General features: G+C 42.6%; 1 protein-coding gene across 1 annotated transcript; it reads right to left on the reverse strand.

Moving 5' to 3' along the window:
* Window positions 1-2,536: 2,536 nt before the first annotated feature.
* LOC311044394 (aldehyde dehydrogenase 1A1-like) lies at window positions 2,537-14,151 on the reverse strand (the record flags this gene model as incomplete). The annotated part of the gene is made up of 13 exons (XM_084055933.1): window positions 14,083-14,151; window positions 10,112-10,216; window positions 9,301-9,441; window positions 8,895-9,024; window positions 8,322-8,383; window positions 8,062-8,190; window positions 6,663-6,776; window positions 6,086-6,188; window positions 5,395-5,579; window positions 5,007-5,171; window positions 3,745-3,902; window positions 2,840-2,914; window positions 2,537-2,609 (listed from the first exon to the last, which is right to left on the reverse strand). The coding sequence occupies exons 1-13, from the start codon at window positions 14,116-14,118 to the stop codon at window positions 2,537-2,539; spliced, it is 1,476 nt and encodes a 491-aa protein (XP_083912059.1). The 5' UTR covers window positions 14,119-14,151.
* Between the last annotated feature and the right edge of the window lie 4,556 nt (window positions 14,152-18,707).

An 18,707-nucleotide genomic window follows, 5' to 3' on the forward strand; every position in this document is an offset into this window, starting at 1 on the left:
ACTTTTAGTATATTTTGATACTTTTGTACTTTTACTCGAGTAAAATATGTGAGTACTTCGTCCACCCACCACTGTTACAAACCAGAGCCAAGTGGATGCACCATGGGAGTACCTGTACGTATGTATGGAGCGTTGAACCAGCAACCAGCTGACCACGAGTTACCTTATCCTGGTGCAACCAGTCACATTGGCCGAGATGTCTTGTTCTGTTGCACCATTGATTAGAAATGGTCTCCTCATTGACTTATATGTTACGGTGAAACAGCTCTCTCAAAGCATAAAAGCATACATTTGATACTAAAAGAGTGACTTTGAGCCTGCCCTTTGCCCTCTTGACCAGAAGTGCCCTTTTTTCAGTTTACTGCAGGGGTCTTCAAGAGGCGGTCCGGGACCCCTAGGGGGTCCTCAGAGTTGCTACAGGGGGTCCGCCAAATCTTTATGTGATATGATTTTTCTTTTTACCATAACCACTCGAAACCTAGCATCCCTTTTCTGAGGAGAACTTTAGCCAGAAATAGCAGATCTACAAGCCCACAACGCCTCGCGCTGTGGGCTTGTAGATCGGCTATTTTTGGCAAAGAGGTATAGGTGTAGAGGGAAAAAAGAGCAGACCAAGTAAACCAAAAAAAAGTGTGAGCACCTGCCCCTCAAAATGTCTGTGCACGCCACTGCATTTTATACTAAAAGAGTGACTTTGAGAGCTGTTTACCCATAGCCTGGCATGGCCAGACTAATACTGCGTAGATATTAGTCTGGAATCTCTGTGTGGAACCTGCATTTCCAAGGGGCGAATTAAAAACAATTGAGTTTGTAGATCAGCTAATTTTGGCGAAGAGATTTGGCGTAGACTAGCGGGAAAAATGAGGGGAACCAGCATAGACCCATGGGGGACTCCATTCAATGAAGTAACCTACAGTAGGGTTTACATAATCTCTCAAGACAGATTCTGCTAACAGTAGAACCAGTCAGCACCACTGCCTTAAACATGTAGAGTTGTTGTTGGTAGGAATAAACACAGAAGCACCCGGGAGGAAGTGGACTAAGACAGGGGAGGAGCCTAACCGAGTTCCTGTTTCTACACAAAAAAAGGAGTTTATTTTTTTACCAAATGGGTTCCCAGATTGGGGTTTAAGTGGTTATGGATACTGGTAGATTATACTTTGTACCATAACATTCTATCATAGAAATATGACTAATATGAATATGAATGTTTTAGATGTATGATCAGTGTTGGACAAGTTACTCAGGAATAGTTATATGCTACTAGTTACTTATTACCGCTTTAAAAAGTAATAATATTACATTAATAATTACTTGGTATCAAGAGTAGCTAGTTGCATTAAAAGTTATATTACTATATAACTTTTCCTACCCAACCCAACCTCTCCCTCCGCCCCTTCATAATTTAGCGAGAGGGAGCATGCGTAAAAAGAAAGAAAGTCGTATTGCAACGTGTTGATAGCTTGTAGATCCTTTTTTCCCATCTTCTTAATGTCTATCTCGGTCAAAAACAAATCCCACGTATTGTAACTTGGATTAATAACTGTGATGTATACTGTTTTGACAACTGTAATACCGGTATGTCACACAATGGGTGTTCAACAGGGGGTCCGGGACCCCTAGGGGGTTCTCAGAGTCACTGCAGGGGGGCCGCCAAATCTTTGTGTGATTGGGACTTTATTTCTTTACATCTCTCTCTCTCTCAGTTAAGGGGTCCTTGGCCTGAAAAACGTTGAAGACCCCTCCTTTATACTACTAGTCATTGAGGAAAGTAATAATATTACAGTAATATATTACCATGTCGTCATGTTTACTTTGACAATATGGAGATCAGAATGACAAGTCGTTGGTTATGGAGGGTCAGCAGGTTTTATTGATTTCATACATAAATCACATGCACTGTAAATTATTTGTAAAAATGTTTGTAAATTAATTCATTTTTTTGTATCACAGCTAATAAAATGAAAAGAAAAAAAATAAAGACAGAATGAGTTTTATTTGTTACAGGCATCAAGGTGCTATACGTGAAGTCACAACTTTGAATATACAGACAACAACGGTCAGCTCTGCTCTGCTATACGAACACATGTAGAGATAAAAATAACAGATCTACAAGCGTCGCGACACGTTTTGAGCTTGTAGATCTGCTATTTTTGCTCCATTTGTGCGACACTAGTATGATGATGTAATGGATTAATTCATGAAAAGTCATAAAAAGTTCAAATGAGAGGTTTCTGCCCGACAACAATATCTTAATACATACGTGGATGAATGGAAGACATACAGTATATATTACATCCTCACCATTAAAGTAACAAAAGTAACAATAAAATCCATGTGATTGATAACAATATCCATGGACATTCTGAAGGAAAAGTATGGGAATAAACGCTCGTTGAAAAATGTTCTTGGATTTATCTTTGTCCATCAATGCAATGTTTGTTTCATTTTAGATTGTGCAGAAAATGTCCACAAATATTTTTTTTCTTGAACGGACTTAGATTCAAATATGTTTTGTCCAGTGCTATTAAGCGTATTAAGAGTTCTTCTGTGAGATTTTGATGGTGACAGCCTTGACTTCGGTGTATTCCTGCAGAGCATACTCCCCCCTGAAACACACATATACACACATTCACCATGGACACGTTTCAAACATTTTCTATGATTTTCAAAGATTTTTCAAAAAAAAAAGTTCTAAAATTGTGAGTAAAGCAGATCTACAAGATATCGTAAATTGACACATTGTGAGCTTGTAGATTTCCTATTTTCGGGGGCCAGAGATTTAAGAAAAGCGCTATATACATTTCATGTATTATTATGATATTATATTTTGACTCACAGTTCCCTGCCGTTGCCAGACATCTTGAATCCTCCAAAGGGACACTGGGCGCTCATAGCGTTGTAGCAGTTCACCCTGAAATAGAGACAAATACATCATTTAAATCGCAACATACTGGCCTCTGTATTTTGGGCCATTTTCAAAGATTTTATAAATACTTTGCATCGTGACATAAGTTGCTATCGCATCACCATAGGTTGGTAATTATGTACTGTCTGTATGTATATACATATTTTGCCGTGTTAGCACTCGTACCAGACCATGCCAGCCTGCAGGGCAGAGTGTTAACAGTGTATTGTTCATACCAGACCATGCCAGCCTGTAGGGCACAGTGTTAACAGTGTATTATTCATACCAGACCATGCCAGCCTGCAGGGCAGAGTGTTAACAGTGTATTATTCATACCAGACCATGCCAGCCTGCAGGGCACAGTGTTAACAGTGTATTATTCGTACCAGACCATGCCAGCCTGCAGGGCAGAGTGTTAACAGTGTATTATTCGTACCAGACCATGCCAGCCTGCAGGGCAGAGTGTTAACAGTGTATTATTCGTACCAGACCATGCCAGCCTGCAGGGCAGAGTGTTAACAGTGTGTTATTCGTACCAGACCATGCCAGCCTGCAGGGCAGAGTGTTAACAGTGTATTATTCATACCAGACCATGCCAGCCTGCAGGGCAGAGTGTTAACAGTGTATTATTCATACCAGACCATGCCAGCCTGCAGGGCAGAGTGTTAACAGTGTATTATTCATACCAGACCATGCCAGCCTGCAGGGCAGAGTGTTAACAGTGTATTATTCATACCAGGCCATGCCAGCCTGCAGGGCAGAGTGTTAACAGTGTGTTATTCGTACCAGACCATGCCAGCCTGCAGGGCAGAGTGTTAACAGTGTATTATTCGTACCAGACCATGCCAGCCTGCAGGGCAGAGGCCACAGTGAGAGCCTTGTCCATGTCTTTGGTGAACACCCCCGCTGCCAGTCCATAGTGGGTGCTGTTGGCTCTCTGGATCACCTCCTGGACACTGGAGAAGCTCATGATCTGCTGCACTGGACCGAAGATCTGACACAACACAGGACAGGAGAGCAAATGACACATCATTCGTGTGTGTGCGTGTGCGTGCGTGCGTGTCTGTATGTCCTGGGCATGACGTTAAACCGCCCCGTTGTAACTACCATCGTCAATGTAGTAGGTGCAGTGGATGCATTTGCAATTTCTGAGGACTACAGTATGTAGCTTGCATAGATGGCACTTCTCACCAGTGGAATCTACCAACAGCCGACGCTACCTGACGGCCCCTCCTGTGAACAGCTACCAAAAGAGAGGCAATACACCTGAGCGGCCTTCAGCAGTGGGTCCGTCCACTGTCGGAATAGCAATGGATGGACTTCCAGGCCCATGAGAACGACTACAGAGAGCGCTTTAACACCAAGCAGCAGTGCAAGACTATAAGAACTTTGTTTCCTCCAGTGATCCAGCCAAAGACATACCCACAGACTGGTTGTTGGAGGGTTTCGAACAACTTGGGATGTCCAAAGACCAGGCAGAAAGGCTGGCACAATTATTGTGCTGTCTCTGCTGCCACATGTGGCGGAGCCGCCGCTACTTGGAGTGCTGAGTGACATGTGTGTTGTATCATGAGGACATATCCATGAGGTTGTGAATGTAACATTTACTGCGCTTAAAATATGTGTGTGTCTGTATGCTTTCCCTGTGTGAGGACATAAATAAACTGTTAAACTGTGAGGGCCAAATGTCCCCACAAGTTTAGTAGAATTTGAGAAATGTACATTGTGGGGGAGAATTTATTTCATGGTTAAAAGACATTTTTAGAGTTAGGCTTGAAATGAGTTAGGCATGTGGAGGTTAGATTTATTTATTGTAGGAGTTAGTGTTGGATCAATGTGTAGTTGCGTAGTGGTTTTGCATGCCGAAAATTGCCAATCTCTCTCACAGTTGAGCTTGTGAGCTTGTAGATCGGCAATTTTCGGTATGCGACATGCCAACAACTCAGGCTAGGGTTAAAAATTGTAAAAAGAACAGGTAATAATATTATTTGAAAAACATTGCGGCCCTAAAATGTTGACACGTATCCAGTTGTGTGTGTGTGTGTGTGTGTGTGTGTGTGTGTGTGTGTGTGTGTGTGTGTGTGTGTGTAGTACATACCTCCTCCTTGGCGATGCGCATGTCATCGGAGACGTTGGAGAAGACGGTGGGTTGGACGTACAGTCCTCTCTGTCCCCAGGCAGAGCCTCCACACTCCAGCCTGGCTCCCTCTCTCTTCCCACTGTCGATCAGCTCCATGATCTTATCAAACTGCTTCTGGTCGATCTGGAGACCAACAGAGAAGAATAAAAGCGTTTTTTTTAGCTACACTGGTTTTACCTCATGTCACTTTTTGTTATCGCCTCAGCTCCCTTGGAACCAAGACGGAGGTGATACCAAAAAGAGTTCATGGCATCAGGTACTTTTGCCTATAATGGAAAGCCCCCCAAAAAGGCGAATGGAGCCGAGTGGAGCCAGTACCATAGTGGTGTAAATAGCGTTATCGTACCTGAGGACCCTGGTCCACTCCTGGCTGCAGAGGGTCTCCCAGGACCTTGTTCAGGGCCTTTTCTACACTGAGACGCACAAAGTCCTGGTAGATGGACTCCTCCACGAACACCCTGGACCCGGCCAGGCAGCACTGACCCTGGTTGAAGAACAGACCGCTGTGGGCCTGCTCCACCGCATGCTCTACTGTAAGACATACAGCATATATACAGCATGATTCATATCCACTGCATGCTCCACTGTAAGAGATACAGCACATACACAGTATGATTCATATCTACTGTATATCTACTGTAAGACACATACTGTAGCACACCATGGGAATGAAAGGCAGGCAGGCAGACAGACAGACAGACAGACAGACAGACAGACAGACAGACAGACAGACAGAGATATGCGTGGGTTTCCGGTTCTGGTCAACCACTCATCCGACCAACTTTGACACTCCTTCAGGTCCTCAGCGATACACACGCCAAGTTTGATATGATATAAGTTGGGATATGTGACACACAGACAGACAGACACTGTCTTTTTTTTTAAAAACTGCTTATATGATGTTCCGCATAGTAGTGTATATCTGTCTGTCATTTAATGTCACTATGAATTGAGCACAAAAACCCCAATGGAAACAAGCCATTGGCTTTCTTGATTTTTGTAATTATTGAACTACAATAAGACAGTAGGCTACTCACAGTCACAGTCAGCAAACACAATGTTGGGGTTCTTGCCGCCCAGCTCTAGTGTGACTCTCTTCAGGTTGCTGTCACCTGCAGCCTTCTGGATGAGTTTTCCAACCTGGCAACCCCATGACACACAGCCCTGTTACACACTGATGGAACAAACCTGGCAACCCATGACACATAGCCCTGTTACACCGAAGGAACTAAGAAGCACCATTAAGCTTAAACAATAAAACAAATACAGATACATTTCCAAAATGTCCAAACATGTTTTTTTAAATATGAAAAAAAAAGCAGATCTACAAGCTAACAACGAGTCACAACGCCTTGTGAGATTGTAGACCAGCTTTATTAGCTATTTTCTAAATAGGGCTTAAGTGGTAAAGCTTTCACACAGAATAGAAGTGAACACAAACACACAATATGTTTGAGTTGTATGAGAACAGCTCTATTGGATGTAGTGTTTAGTTGTATAAGAACAGCTCTATTGGATGTAGTGTTTAGTTGTATAAGAACAGCTCTTTTGGATGTAGTGTTTAGTTGTATAAGAACAGCTGTATTGGATGTAGTGTTTAGTTGAGTTACTGACAGCAGTTGATCCAGTGAAGGCTACTTTGTCGATGTCCATGTGGTGAGCAATAGCGCCCCCTGCTGTCTGGCCGTAGCCTGGCACCACGTTCACCACACCTGGAGGGAAACCAGCCTGAGAACAAAACATACAGTCACTCTAAACCATAATGTCTCTGTTTCATACGCATGCAAATTATTACCATGTGTACTGTAATTCAGTGAGTATTTTGTGTAAGTTGTGGGAATCACCAGGGACCTCACAACTCCATTTGATGCCATGATATGCTGTGATTCTGTGACTCATTGCAATTTTATAAACAATCACCTGTGTTTACTGTCATAAAATAAACACTAGTCCTTATATGAAAAAAGTTGGCGAGTCCATACAGATCATGGCGAAAATAATCACAATTTATTTTCCCCCCACACCTATAATTTGTGTATGCGTGTGCGTGTGTGTGCGTGTGTGTGCGCGCGTATGTGTGCGTGTGCCCGTGTGCGCGTGTGTGTGCGTGTGCGTGTGCGTGTGTGTGTGTGTGTGGCTCAGTGGTCCTTCTGGCCGATCTACACGGTCACAGCTTTTTTCTGTTCAGGCCCTACAGTGGTGGAATTAACTCCCCACTGATATCAGGACAGCAGAGTCACAGCCCATCTTTTGCCGCAGGCTGAAAAAACACCTCTTCAGGAAACACTACCCTTCCTCTTCGCCTTCCCTACTTGTTGTTAACTAGTTGTACAAACTCTTGTTTTATTGTTTTATTGGATCTTGTTTATTCGATACACTTATCTGTTTTAGCTCTTGCTCATTTGATTTTCCTATTTGTCTCATCTGTTTAAGAAAGTAGGTAGCTGATATATTGCACTTTTACTTTAGCGCTAGGTATACTCTTAGTTGCTTGTTTTAGCAGAAAATGCACTTATGACTTCTGGTGATTAGTAGTTTCGTTCCCTACCTATGTTGAATGCAAGGGCGCCGATACTGTGGGTGCCTCGGGGCTAAAGCACCCAGAGGAAATGAAGAGCACCCATCACAAACTCATCACAAAAAAAGAAAAAGAAACACCGACATCTTCACTTCATGGAGTACATTTTTGGAACCAAATTAACCGAATTAACCGCATTAAAGTAACAAAACCCCGTAAAAAAGGTAACAAACCCGGAAAATAACCGCAAATTGTCACGTGTGCATGCGGACCGGCCGCGCATGCACACGCGTTGCGCGCGCGTCCGTTGCGCACCCAGAAGCGCGGACATAAATCGGCACCCCTTGTTGAATGCACTTATTGTAAGTCGCTTTGGATAAAAGCGTCTGCTAAATGACTGTAATGTAATGTAATGTACTGTGTGTGTGTGTGTGTGTGTGTGTGTGTGTGTGTGTGTGTGTGTGTGTGTGTGTGTGTGTGTGTGTGTGTGTGTACCTCTTTTATGAGCTTGGCCATGTGCAGCGCAGACAGTGGGGTCTGCTCAGCAGGTTTGATGACCACAGTGTTGCCACAGCACAGGGCCGGGCCGATCTTCCAGGCAAACATCATCACCGGGAAATTCCACTGCAGATTAAAGTGTGCATGTTGGGCTCATTTTAATTATTTTAATAAGCTCCCAGCATTCATTCATCTCCCTTATGATGAGAACCTTATGATTGTCCCTAATTTCTCTCTCTTCAGCTTGTTCCACTCACAGGAATGATCTGGCCACACACTCCAATGGGCTCATGACGTGTGTAGGTGAAATATTCTCCATCTGAAAGATTACAATAGAAATAATAACAAAAACAATCGGTTGAGAATTGACTGAGTTCGACTTAGTTAAACTGCTGGTGTCCTTACAACCAAACATTTCTTTTGCGCTTATGACTAAATACAAAATAGCAGATACCACATAGTACCTTAACCCTAACCCTTAATTAACATATGAACACTCCCTCATGCGTTAAGTATGCTGGCCAGTCTTAAGCCTTAAGAGTTTGAGTTCAGCACGACTTGCAAAATAGCAAATGCGCAGAAGATGGCGACTTAATAGATAGTGGAAGTAGGACATGCTTAATAGGGCCCTCAGAGTTACAGATGTCCTTGAAATAAAAAGGTTTGAGAACCAAACAAGAAAATGCCTCCCCCCATCTGTTATTTATGTATTCATTTATTTTACCTGGAATAGTTTTAACTGTATTTATTTCACTCACCTACAGTATAGGGATGGTTTTTAACTGTATTTCACTCACCTATAGGGATGGTTTTAACTGTATTTCACTCACCTATGGGGATGGTTTTGCCGTGGATCTTGTCTGCCCAGCCTCCATAATACCTCAGGGTTTTGATGGTTGCCATTAGGTCTACAAAGAAGGCCATGAGAAACACCTTCCCTGAGTCCAGAGCCTCCAAGGTCTGAGAAGCATTCAAAAGAAAATCATCATCATCATCATCATTACCACTGCCTAATGGTAAAATCATCATTACCTTTGCTTTATGGTAAAAAAAAAACAACAACAACAACAACAACAACTAAAACAACATCTAAGTAATCTGCAATAAGAAGAAGTTCAAAAGAACTGAGGATGTATAATGTGAGTGTCTGTGTTCGTGTTCGTGTGCGTGTGCGTGTGCGTGTGCGTGTGTGTGTGTGTGTGTGTGTGTGTGTGTGTGTGTGTGTGTGTTCCTCACAGCCAGTATCAGCTGGTCTCTCTCCACCAGGTCAGCCAGTCTGTAGAGCAGACGACCTCGCTCCGAGGCGTCCATGGTTCTCCATGGCGACCCCATCTGGAAGGCGGCTCTCGCACTCCGTACCGCCTTGTCTACATCCTCCTACAAGACACCACACACACGGACGCACACACACACACACACACACACACACACACACACACACACACACACACACACACACACACACACACACACACACACACACATACACGCATGCATGCACGCACACACACACACACGCACGCACGCACAGTAGGCCTAATAAATCAGGTAATAGGAATGCAGAGTTTATCAGTATTCTGCATCTTCACCAGAATTAGTTACTGTAGGCTATAACAGGTATAAGGTAAACACTACTGGAAACTTGTATTTCAATAATCAATATCAGAATCGGTCGATTTGACCAGGCATTTAATCGGTATAACCAGATATTAGTCCAAATGTTATGATCGTGTATCCTTAAATAGAACCAGTGTGTACTTACAGGTTTGAAGTGTTCTAGTGAGAGCTAGAATAGATCAATAGAACTAGTATGTATAGGTTTTAAGTAGTCTAGTGAAAGGTAGAATAGAACTAGTATGTATAGGTTTTAAGTAGTCTAGTGAAAGGTAGAATAGAACTAGTATGTATAGGTTTTAAGTAGTCTAGTGAAAGGTAGAATAGAACTAGTATGTATAGGTTTTAAGTAGTCTAGTGAAAGGTAGAATAGAACTAGTATGTATAGGTTTTAAGTAGTCTAGTGAGAGGTAGAATAGTAGTATGTACTCACAGCGTCAGCCTCCTCTACTTCACACAGCATCTCCTCAGTAGCAGGGTTATACACAGCCATCCTTCTGCCGCTGCACGACTCATGCCATTCATTGTTGATGAACAGCTGAAACATATACAGGTACACATCATTATAGTATAGCACATTGGTTCTCAACCTGTGGGCGGGGGACCACTGGTGGGCCGCAAGGGTATTGCAAGTGGGCCCCCAATTCATTGGCAAATTTTATTGATAACATAACATTAATATAAAAAAGTTATGTCCGCACTTTTGGGTGCGCAACGCACGCGTGCGGCCAGTGAGTGCGTGAAAATGTGTGGTTATTTTCCGGGTTTGTTACCTTTTTGGAGGGTTTTTGTTACTTTAATTCGGTTAATTTGGTACAAAAAATGTACTCCATGAAGTGAAGATGTCTGCGTTTTTTTCTTTCTTTTTTTCTTTTTTTTTACTTGAAATTTTTATCCCACGATTTTGTAACCCTTATTTTTCACCCGGTGCCAATTTTCTAAGTGATCCTGGGCACTACACTCCCCTCACAAGCCTAGGGAGGCCAGGGCCGAGCTCATGCCTCCTTCAATGCATGAGAGCCAACTGACCTTCTTTTCACCTGACAGGGTGGAGTTTCCCTGGTTGGACGTAGCGCGTGGAAGGAACACGTTATTCCAACCAGTTCCCTTCCCCTCCATCAGGGAGGGTGATGAGTTTGTGATGGGTGCTCGTCATTTCCCCTGGGTGCTTTAGCCCCGAGGCACCCACAGTATCGGCACCCTTGGTCTAGCCTACTACCAGGGACGTGCTGGCCACTGGGAAATTCGGGAGAATTCCAGAACGGCCGCGGCATTTACGGGCCGCCAGACGGCCGATGGGCCACCCAAGACAACTGCAGCATGTTTTTTTTTTTTTATTGAAAAATTTTGGAAAATCCCAGAGCTGAATTTTGGTCCCAGCACGCCCCTGCCTACTACTGTACGTTTGTTCCATTGATCCAAGCTGGCACACAATCGATTTTTTGGTGCTGCCGTGGTAAGTGGACCGATGGGTGGGCCCACTGGGCCGTGTGCATTTTTAAGTGGGCCCTGATCCAGAAAAGGTTGATAACATTTTTACATTGTAAAATAATTTGGGTTTGGGTAGTGTAGTAGTAATACCTAAAAGTACTGCACAAATACAAATGTTACATCATATTGGCAGAATCTGCTTGTGGATTCTGCATGAGAGCCAACTGACCTTCTTTTCACCTGACAGGGTGGAGTTTCCCTGGTTGGACGTAGCGCGTGGAAGGAACACGTTATTCCAACCAGTTCCTTTCCCCTCCATCAGGGAGGGTGATGAGTTTGTGATGGGTGCTCGTCATTTCCCCTGGGTGCTTTAGCCCCGAGGCACCCACAGTATCGGCACCCTTGGTCTAGCCTACTACTGTACGTTTGTTCCATTGATCCAAGCTGGCACACAATCGATTTTTTGGTGCTGCCGTGGTAAGTGGACCGATGGGTGGGCCCACTGGGCCGTGTGCATTTTTAAGTGGGCCCTGATCCAGAAAAGGTCGATAACATTTTTACATTGTAAAATTATTTTGGGTTTGGGTAGTGTAGTAGTAATACCTAAAAGTACTGCACAAATACAAATGTTACATCATATTGGCAGAATCTGCTTTGTGTTCATTTATGGGCTAAAAGAGTGACTTACAGAGTCGTGTGTGTGTGTGTGTGTGTGTGTGTGTGTGTGTGTGTGTGCGTGTGTGCGTGTGTGCGTGTGTGTGCGTGCGCCTGCGCGCGTGTGTGTGAGTGTGATTGTCTGAGTAGAGAAAGGTGTGGTTAGACTGGTTTGGAGCCTCATCAGCTGCAACTGTTCAGCAATCTAGCCTCTATATAAACCCTGCCCTGCTTTTGCTTCTGGTCAGATCCTATTAACTTGTTGTGTGAACCCACTAAGAACGGGCATCTTGTTGTACAAGCACACAGCTTGCTTGTAGCTTGTAGATCTGCAATGTTTTGAAAAAACGTGAAAATGTGTGCACATTTTGGAATAGGCTGTTGTATATTTTTTAAAGTGAACATTTGTAACTGGGGATTCTACAAACGTCTAAATCCTAACAGTTTTCTGGAAAAACGTTGCTATAATATCAGTGGTTCCAATGTCAAGGGCCCCCAAAATTATATGTATTCCCCCCCTCGCTTTAACAACTATATCTATATATATATTCAAAGATTTGCACACATTTTCAAGAAACATTTATTTTTTAATAGGCAAAGAAATCTGAAAATGATACGGTTGCGTTCCCGGATTGAATGGATTAATCATCTGTACCTACAGCCTGCTTGATTCCTGCCTGCCAGCTCTGTTCTTGGTTTCCCGGACCTCACCTCGTCCAGGCTGAACCCAGCTTGCTGGCCAGCTCAAACCTCGGCCTCCGACCATTAGGTTAGTGTGAGCCAGAACCTCAGGCGACCTTTCATATGATTTTTGCCTTTTTTTTTGTTATTGGCTCGGCTGGCAACACAACTCGCCTATATGTACAGTAGCAACCCAAACGTCTACCAAGTGTCCTTTTGCTTTAACCAACCCATTAAGACCTGAAGACGATTCTACAAATGTCTTCTAAATCCCAACAATATTCTGAAATTTCTATAATCAGTGGTTCTCAAACTTTTTCATGTCAAGGACCCCCATCTCAAAATATTTTGTTCCAGGGACCCCCAAAAGCAAAGATTTGAGTTAAAAATGTCCGCTTTAAAAATATGATTTGCACACATTTTCACGATTTTTCATAGCGCGGCACTCTGTGTCGCGCTATGAGCTTGTAGATCTGCTATTTTTTTAATAGCCAACATGTAGAATAATGCTTTTTAGCTCAAATCAAAACGTGACACAGATGCGTTCCAGGTCTTAAAGGGTTAAGGATAAATAAAGTTTGGTTATTATGTTGTATTATATTCTGTTCTGTTGATATTGAAAAAGTATCACGAGAAGACAAAATCCCAAACTCCAGTCTCTTCCATCCTAAGCAGATCAGAGGCAGTCCTCCACGCACGGTGCAATTATTCTTCTTGATTAATGAATAACAGACAGACTGCCTACAATCAATGTAATGTAGAATCATTCTGCTAGAGGGAGATGCATCTGCACGCTGTAAAGCAGCCATATTAAAAGAGTAAATCCAGGTTAATTGCTTTCAACATTAACGGGCCGATAAAGCCCCCGTAAACATTTTACCATCTTCCCCCTCTTGCCGGGAACTGTCTTTCATGTAGTTAATGCCAGCCTTCCATTCTGCTATCCCCCCAAAACATGCTAGCAATTACACACCAAAGAGCCAAATTATCCCTTTCTACTCTGGAGACAAATGGTACTAATATTAAACCGCTAACATCAGTGGAACACGTTTTCATAAAGGACGTGTGGATGGATTTACAACCGCTCGAGGAGCCCCAGATATAGATTTCTTTACTTTTTGACATTTTCTCACAATTTTAGTCACTGCGAAGCCCCCACCCGCCCCCACCTTCTGTGTACTGTTGGCTCTGGTGCTGCACGCACCTCTGTCATTTTAGATTTCTTTGGCTATTCAAAAATGAATGGCGCTATGATCTTGAAAAATCGAGAACATTTGTGCAAATCTTTGAATATATATACATTTTTCAAGCGAGCATCTTTAACTCAAATCAAATGGTACATGTAATTGTGGGGGTCCTTGACATGATTCCCCCCTTTTTTTTACTGCTAGATTTTAGAAGACACTTGTAGAATTCCCGAGAAGCAAAGATTTGAGTTACAAATGTTCGCTTTAAAAACATATTCAAAGATTTGCCAACATTTAAAAAAAAAGAGGAAAAAAAGATCTAAATGCTCACAACACATCATAAATGCAATGCAGTGTGAGCTTGTAGATCGGCAATTCTTTCCAAAGAGATTTGGTGTATATGGGGAGAACCAGAGTCAGACCCCATGGCTCTGTGTTGATGCTACAGTACCTTGGTGTACTGGATGGGCAGATCAGGGATGGGCATGGGCAGGCCCTGGATCTGTGGTCCTGGTCCATCATCTCCATGCTGCAGTGTGTGGTTCTGGATCTGTGGTCCTGGTCCATCATCTCCAGGCTGCAGTGTGTGGTTCTGGATCTGTGGTCCTGGTCCATCATCTCCAGGCTGCAGTGTGTGGTTCTGAGGGCTGATGTGTCCGTTACCAGACTGCTTCTGCTGCCTGGTGGCCTCATTCTGCTGGCTGCTCATGTCAGCCTGCTCTTCCTCTGCAACACACACAAGTTATGCTTAGAGCAGGGGTCTTCAACAGGGGGTCCAGGACCCCTAGGGGTCCTCAGAGTTACTACAGGTGGTCCCCCAAATCTTTGTGTGATAGGAGGATTTTTTTTTTTTACATTAACCACTTGAACTCTAACATCCCTTTTCTGAGGAGAACTTTAGCCAAAAATAGCCGATATACAAGCTCGTAGCGTGGCAGCTTGTATATATATCAGCTATTTCTGAATAGCCAAAGAATAAGATATGGTTAGAAGTGGTTAAAATCTTAAAATGACAGATGCGTTCCCGGTCTTAATAGGGCTAGACTGCATTCCTGTGAGAGCGTGTAACCTGTGTGTGTGTGTAGGACGCCTCATGCCATCACATTGTGGAGGGCAGAGCAGGTCGTGTCAAATGAGGCGCTGGCACTGCTCGGCGCACCAACGCCGTGGGGTCGGGGGTCAGCACTGGCACCGTAAAGTCGGGCTGGCGCAGCGCCGCCACTCTGAGCTGTTGGAGCGGGCAGCGGGCTGCATGGCCTCATTAAAGACCAGGGCAAGAGGGCGTTATTTGAAGGGTCTCAGGCAGTGGTGTACAGTAACTAAGTACATTTACTCAAGTACTGTTACTTAAGTACAATTTTGAGGTACTTTGACTTTACTGGAGTGTTTCCAATTATCTGTACTTTTACTTCTACTCCTCTACATCTCAGAGGCATATATTGTACTTTTACTCCACTACAAAATTATTTGAAAACTTTAGTTACTAGTTACTTTGCAGATATAAATTATTACGTTATAAAACATTAACCCACTTTAGCTATTTACCTATGTTAAAGGGGCTACACCATGAATTTCATTTTTTTTTAGGTTTTTAGTATTTTTTGGGCTCCCCAGTGTCTCTTGTACCCAAAAAAATATTTTTTTTTAACATTCAGTCATTCATGCTCATTTCATGGATTTCCTGAATGGGCGTGTCTGAACAGGCCATTTCAGAATGGCTGTGCAAGTGATGTCACTTGCACTGATTTTGCATTGACGATGGCCAGACAGAATTGCTCAGTAGCTCCCCCCTGCCCAATAGGACGTTTTGGTATTGCAGCTGAAAAAGCTTGGAATGACAGACAGTCAGATTGTGAGAAAAAATATCTGGATGTTTTTTAGGCTTACAACCGGTTTAAAACGTATTAGGGGGCAATATTTATATATAATATATATTTTTTAAATTCATGGTGTAGCCCCTTTAAACCTAGGCTATTTTCCAACATGTTAGTACTTTTACTTTTGGTACGTTAAGTACATTTTGATACCAATACTTTTGTACTTTTACTCAAGTACATTTTTAATTCCGGACTTAGTACTTCTACATTGCAGTAGTGATACTTTTGTATCAATACAAAACCATGTGTGTTTTGTACATTTACATGTATTAAACCACTTTCGATTGGACAGTTCAGAAACCCCACCTACCAGTGACATCATATTTTGTTTTTAACAATGCGAGAACAATGGCTTCCATTATAACATGCACATTTTCCATGAGGAAGAAAGCCTGCAGTTTCTATTAGCTTGGATTCCCCGCCGTGATGTCACTGGTAGGCAGGTTTCTGAACTGTCCACAGCCCTCCTCTGACACACAGACTGAGTAGACACAAAAAGTACCATATTATAGCATTAGTGAGGACCAACCAATTAGGCCTATTTGAAGAAAGGTAGAAAATGCACAGCCTACTTTAATAAATGTACTAAAAGGAATAGTGCACCCAAAAAATGACTTATTTTCTATCAATTACAAGCCCCATGAAACCTTGAATTCCTGATTTCTTTTTGCTTTTGTCGCATTACTGAGACAGTAATTTGATGAGCGGTGGTCTCTCCAGTAGGAGACACAAATACAGGTAATTTGTGTCTCCTACCGCCTCCATGATGACTGTCTCCGCCGATCATCAAATTATTGGCTTAGGAATGCAACAAAAACAAAAAACAATCCATGAATTTGAGGACTCATGGGGTGTGTAATTGATAGAAAATAAGTAATGTTTTGGGTGAACTACTCCTTTAATTTCCCCCCACTGCCAGGAGGATAACAGTGTACCAGTTTCGTAAGATACCTGCTGTGTGTGTGTGTGTGTGTGTGTGTGTGTGTGTGTGTGTGTGTGTGTGTGTGTGTGTGTGCGCGTGCGCGCGCGTCACCAATCTTAATCTGAAAATTAAGATTTGAGCCTTTTAATTAAAGATTACATAGACTGCATTAAAATAATTACACACACACACACACACACACACACACACACACACACACACACACACACACACACACACACACACACACACACACACACACACACACACTTATTATGACTGAATAATTAATACACAGCACTTCATTTAGTATTTTTCTCAATAAAAGGCGTTTTAACACCACACGGCCTGACTGCTTTCTATCCATTTAAACTACAGTTTAGCAACAGCCTAGTTGATTTCTGATTATTGTTATTAGTTCATAGTTTTTGTTGTATTTCTATAAATGATTGACTTTAATGCCCCATGTGTTGATTTAATCTCTTTAAATAGTGCTGTCATTAAAAAAAGGACAGGAATTCAATGCATTATTTACTTACAAATTCAAAATTCAAAGCAACTTCATACAAAGCAATCTGGATACTTTGGTGTAGTATCCAGAATAATTAGCTTTATCAATGTATCTTGCATTGCTCACATGCTTCAATGAGTGTTTATTATTTTAATCTCATTTGTAATGAAGTGAAAACAGCTTAATTTCATAAATGTGGGTTGAGAATATCATTACAGCGGTTACAGTTCTGCTCAAACAATTCTTCTCTTGTCAATTACATAATTAATATATTAATACATGAATTAATGTATTTGGCCCACGGAAGTTGTTGTACCAGGTGTCCCAGAAGAGAGGAATTGTTCCGTTTTGTCAACATTTGTATATAGCCGCATTGTGAACTTGTAGATTGGCTATTTTCGAATAACCGAAAAATAAAATACTGTTTAGGTGTTTAAACTGTTTAAACTGTCATTTCCTAGGGACGCACTGGAACCCCTTCTTCCCCGGACCCCACTTTATTATGAGTTATTTATTTACTTAGCAGGGATAATAATGCACGTTAGCCTGATCAACATTTCAGTTTGTAAATGAGACAGAGTTGTAGCAAAGAGCAACTTTTCACCTGTTAGTCCCTGTGCAGGTTTTCAAAGAGAACCATGTGGATTGTGAGTGGAAATGGTTAACCCATTCAATCTGGGAATGTCATTTTAGATTTCTTTGACAATTCAAAAATAGCAGATCTACAAGCTCATGTGAGCTTGTAGATCTGCCATTTTTGAAAAATCTTGAACATGTGCGCAAATCTTTGAATATATATTCAAGTCAACATTTGTAACTCAAAGCTTTGCTTCTGGTGAGTCCCTGGAACAAAACATTTTGAGACGGGGGCGTCCGCGGCCAAATGTATATCTAAAAATGTTTTCTATGTTGCTATATCAGTGGTGCTCCAACTTTTCCATGTTTCCAGGTTGTCAAAGAGAACCAGTGGATTACAGAATTAACATTTAAAAACAAAATACTTTTATTGTGAAACAAGCATCTCTCTCACCTGTACCAGAGGCTGAGGTCGCGGTGGTCTCCAGTCCAATCACAGGCATGGTTCCTTCCGTCTCACAGTTGGTCCATTCGCCTCTCTCTCGCTCGCGCTCTCTCTCTCTCTCTCTCTCTCTCTCTCTCTCTCTCTCTCTCTCTCTCTCTCTCTCTCTCTCTCTCCCTGTCTCGCTCTGGGGGTTTCGGCGGTGGGGACCCGACAAAGCGCCTCCTTTTATAGCTCCGCTCCGTCCTCTAAAAGTCCCACTTCTGTAGCGTAGAACGTATTCACACGCTTGTATAGTGTGTCACTTTTTTCTTGACGTGATAAGACACTTCCTGTCTTATCCCTTATCACCTTTTCCATCAATCCGGCCCCGTTGATCAGCCCCCCAAAAAAGAACACAGAAGTGGGGATAGCCTAATTGGGAAGATGTTTGCTTTGATAAGGGAACCCCTGTTGCGTCGCTGTCTCCCAGGAACAATGCGATCGCATAACTGTGTCTGGCGTGCCTGTATTTTGATCTTGGCTGTCTGGAAAGAGCCCGCTTGAGAATTATCCCTTAGGACAACATAACCTCTGTAATTAACCCTCGTTAAACCATGAAAGGGCACCGCTCTAAACCGCATTTTGGGGAGAAAAGGCAGTGAAAACAGGCCCTGTTGTACAAGCCTCTCTCTCCTCTTCCTCATGTTTATGTCAACGAGTAGGATTTGGATTGGATTGTTGTCTATTATAGCTGGCAGAAGGTTAG

Source organism: Gymnoscopelus microlampas, assembly GCF_963454915.1.
Source record: "Gymnoscopelus microlampas genome assembly, chromosome: 4".
Lineage (NCBI taxonomy): Eukaryota > Metazoa > Chordata > Actinopteri > Myctophiformes > Myctophidae > Gymnoscopelus > Gymnoscopelus microlampas.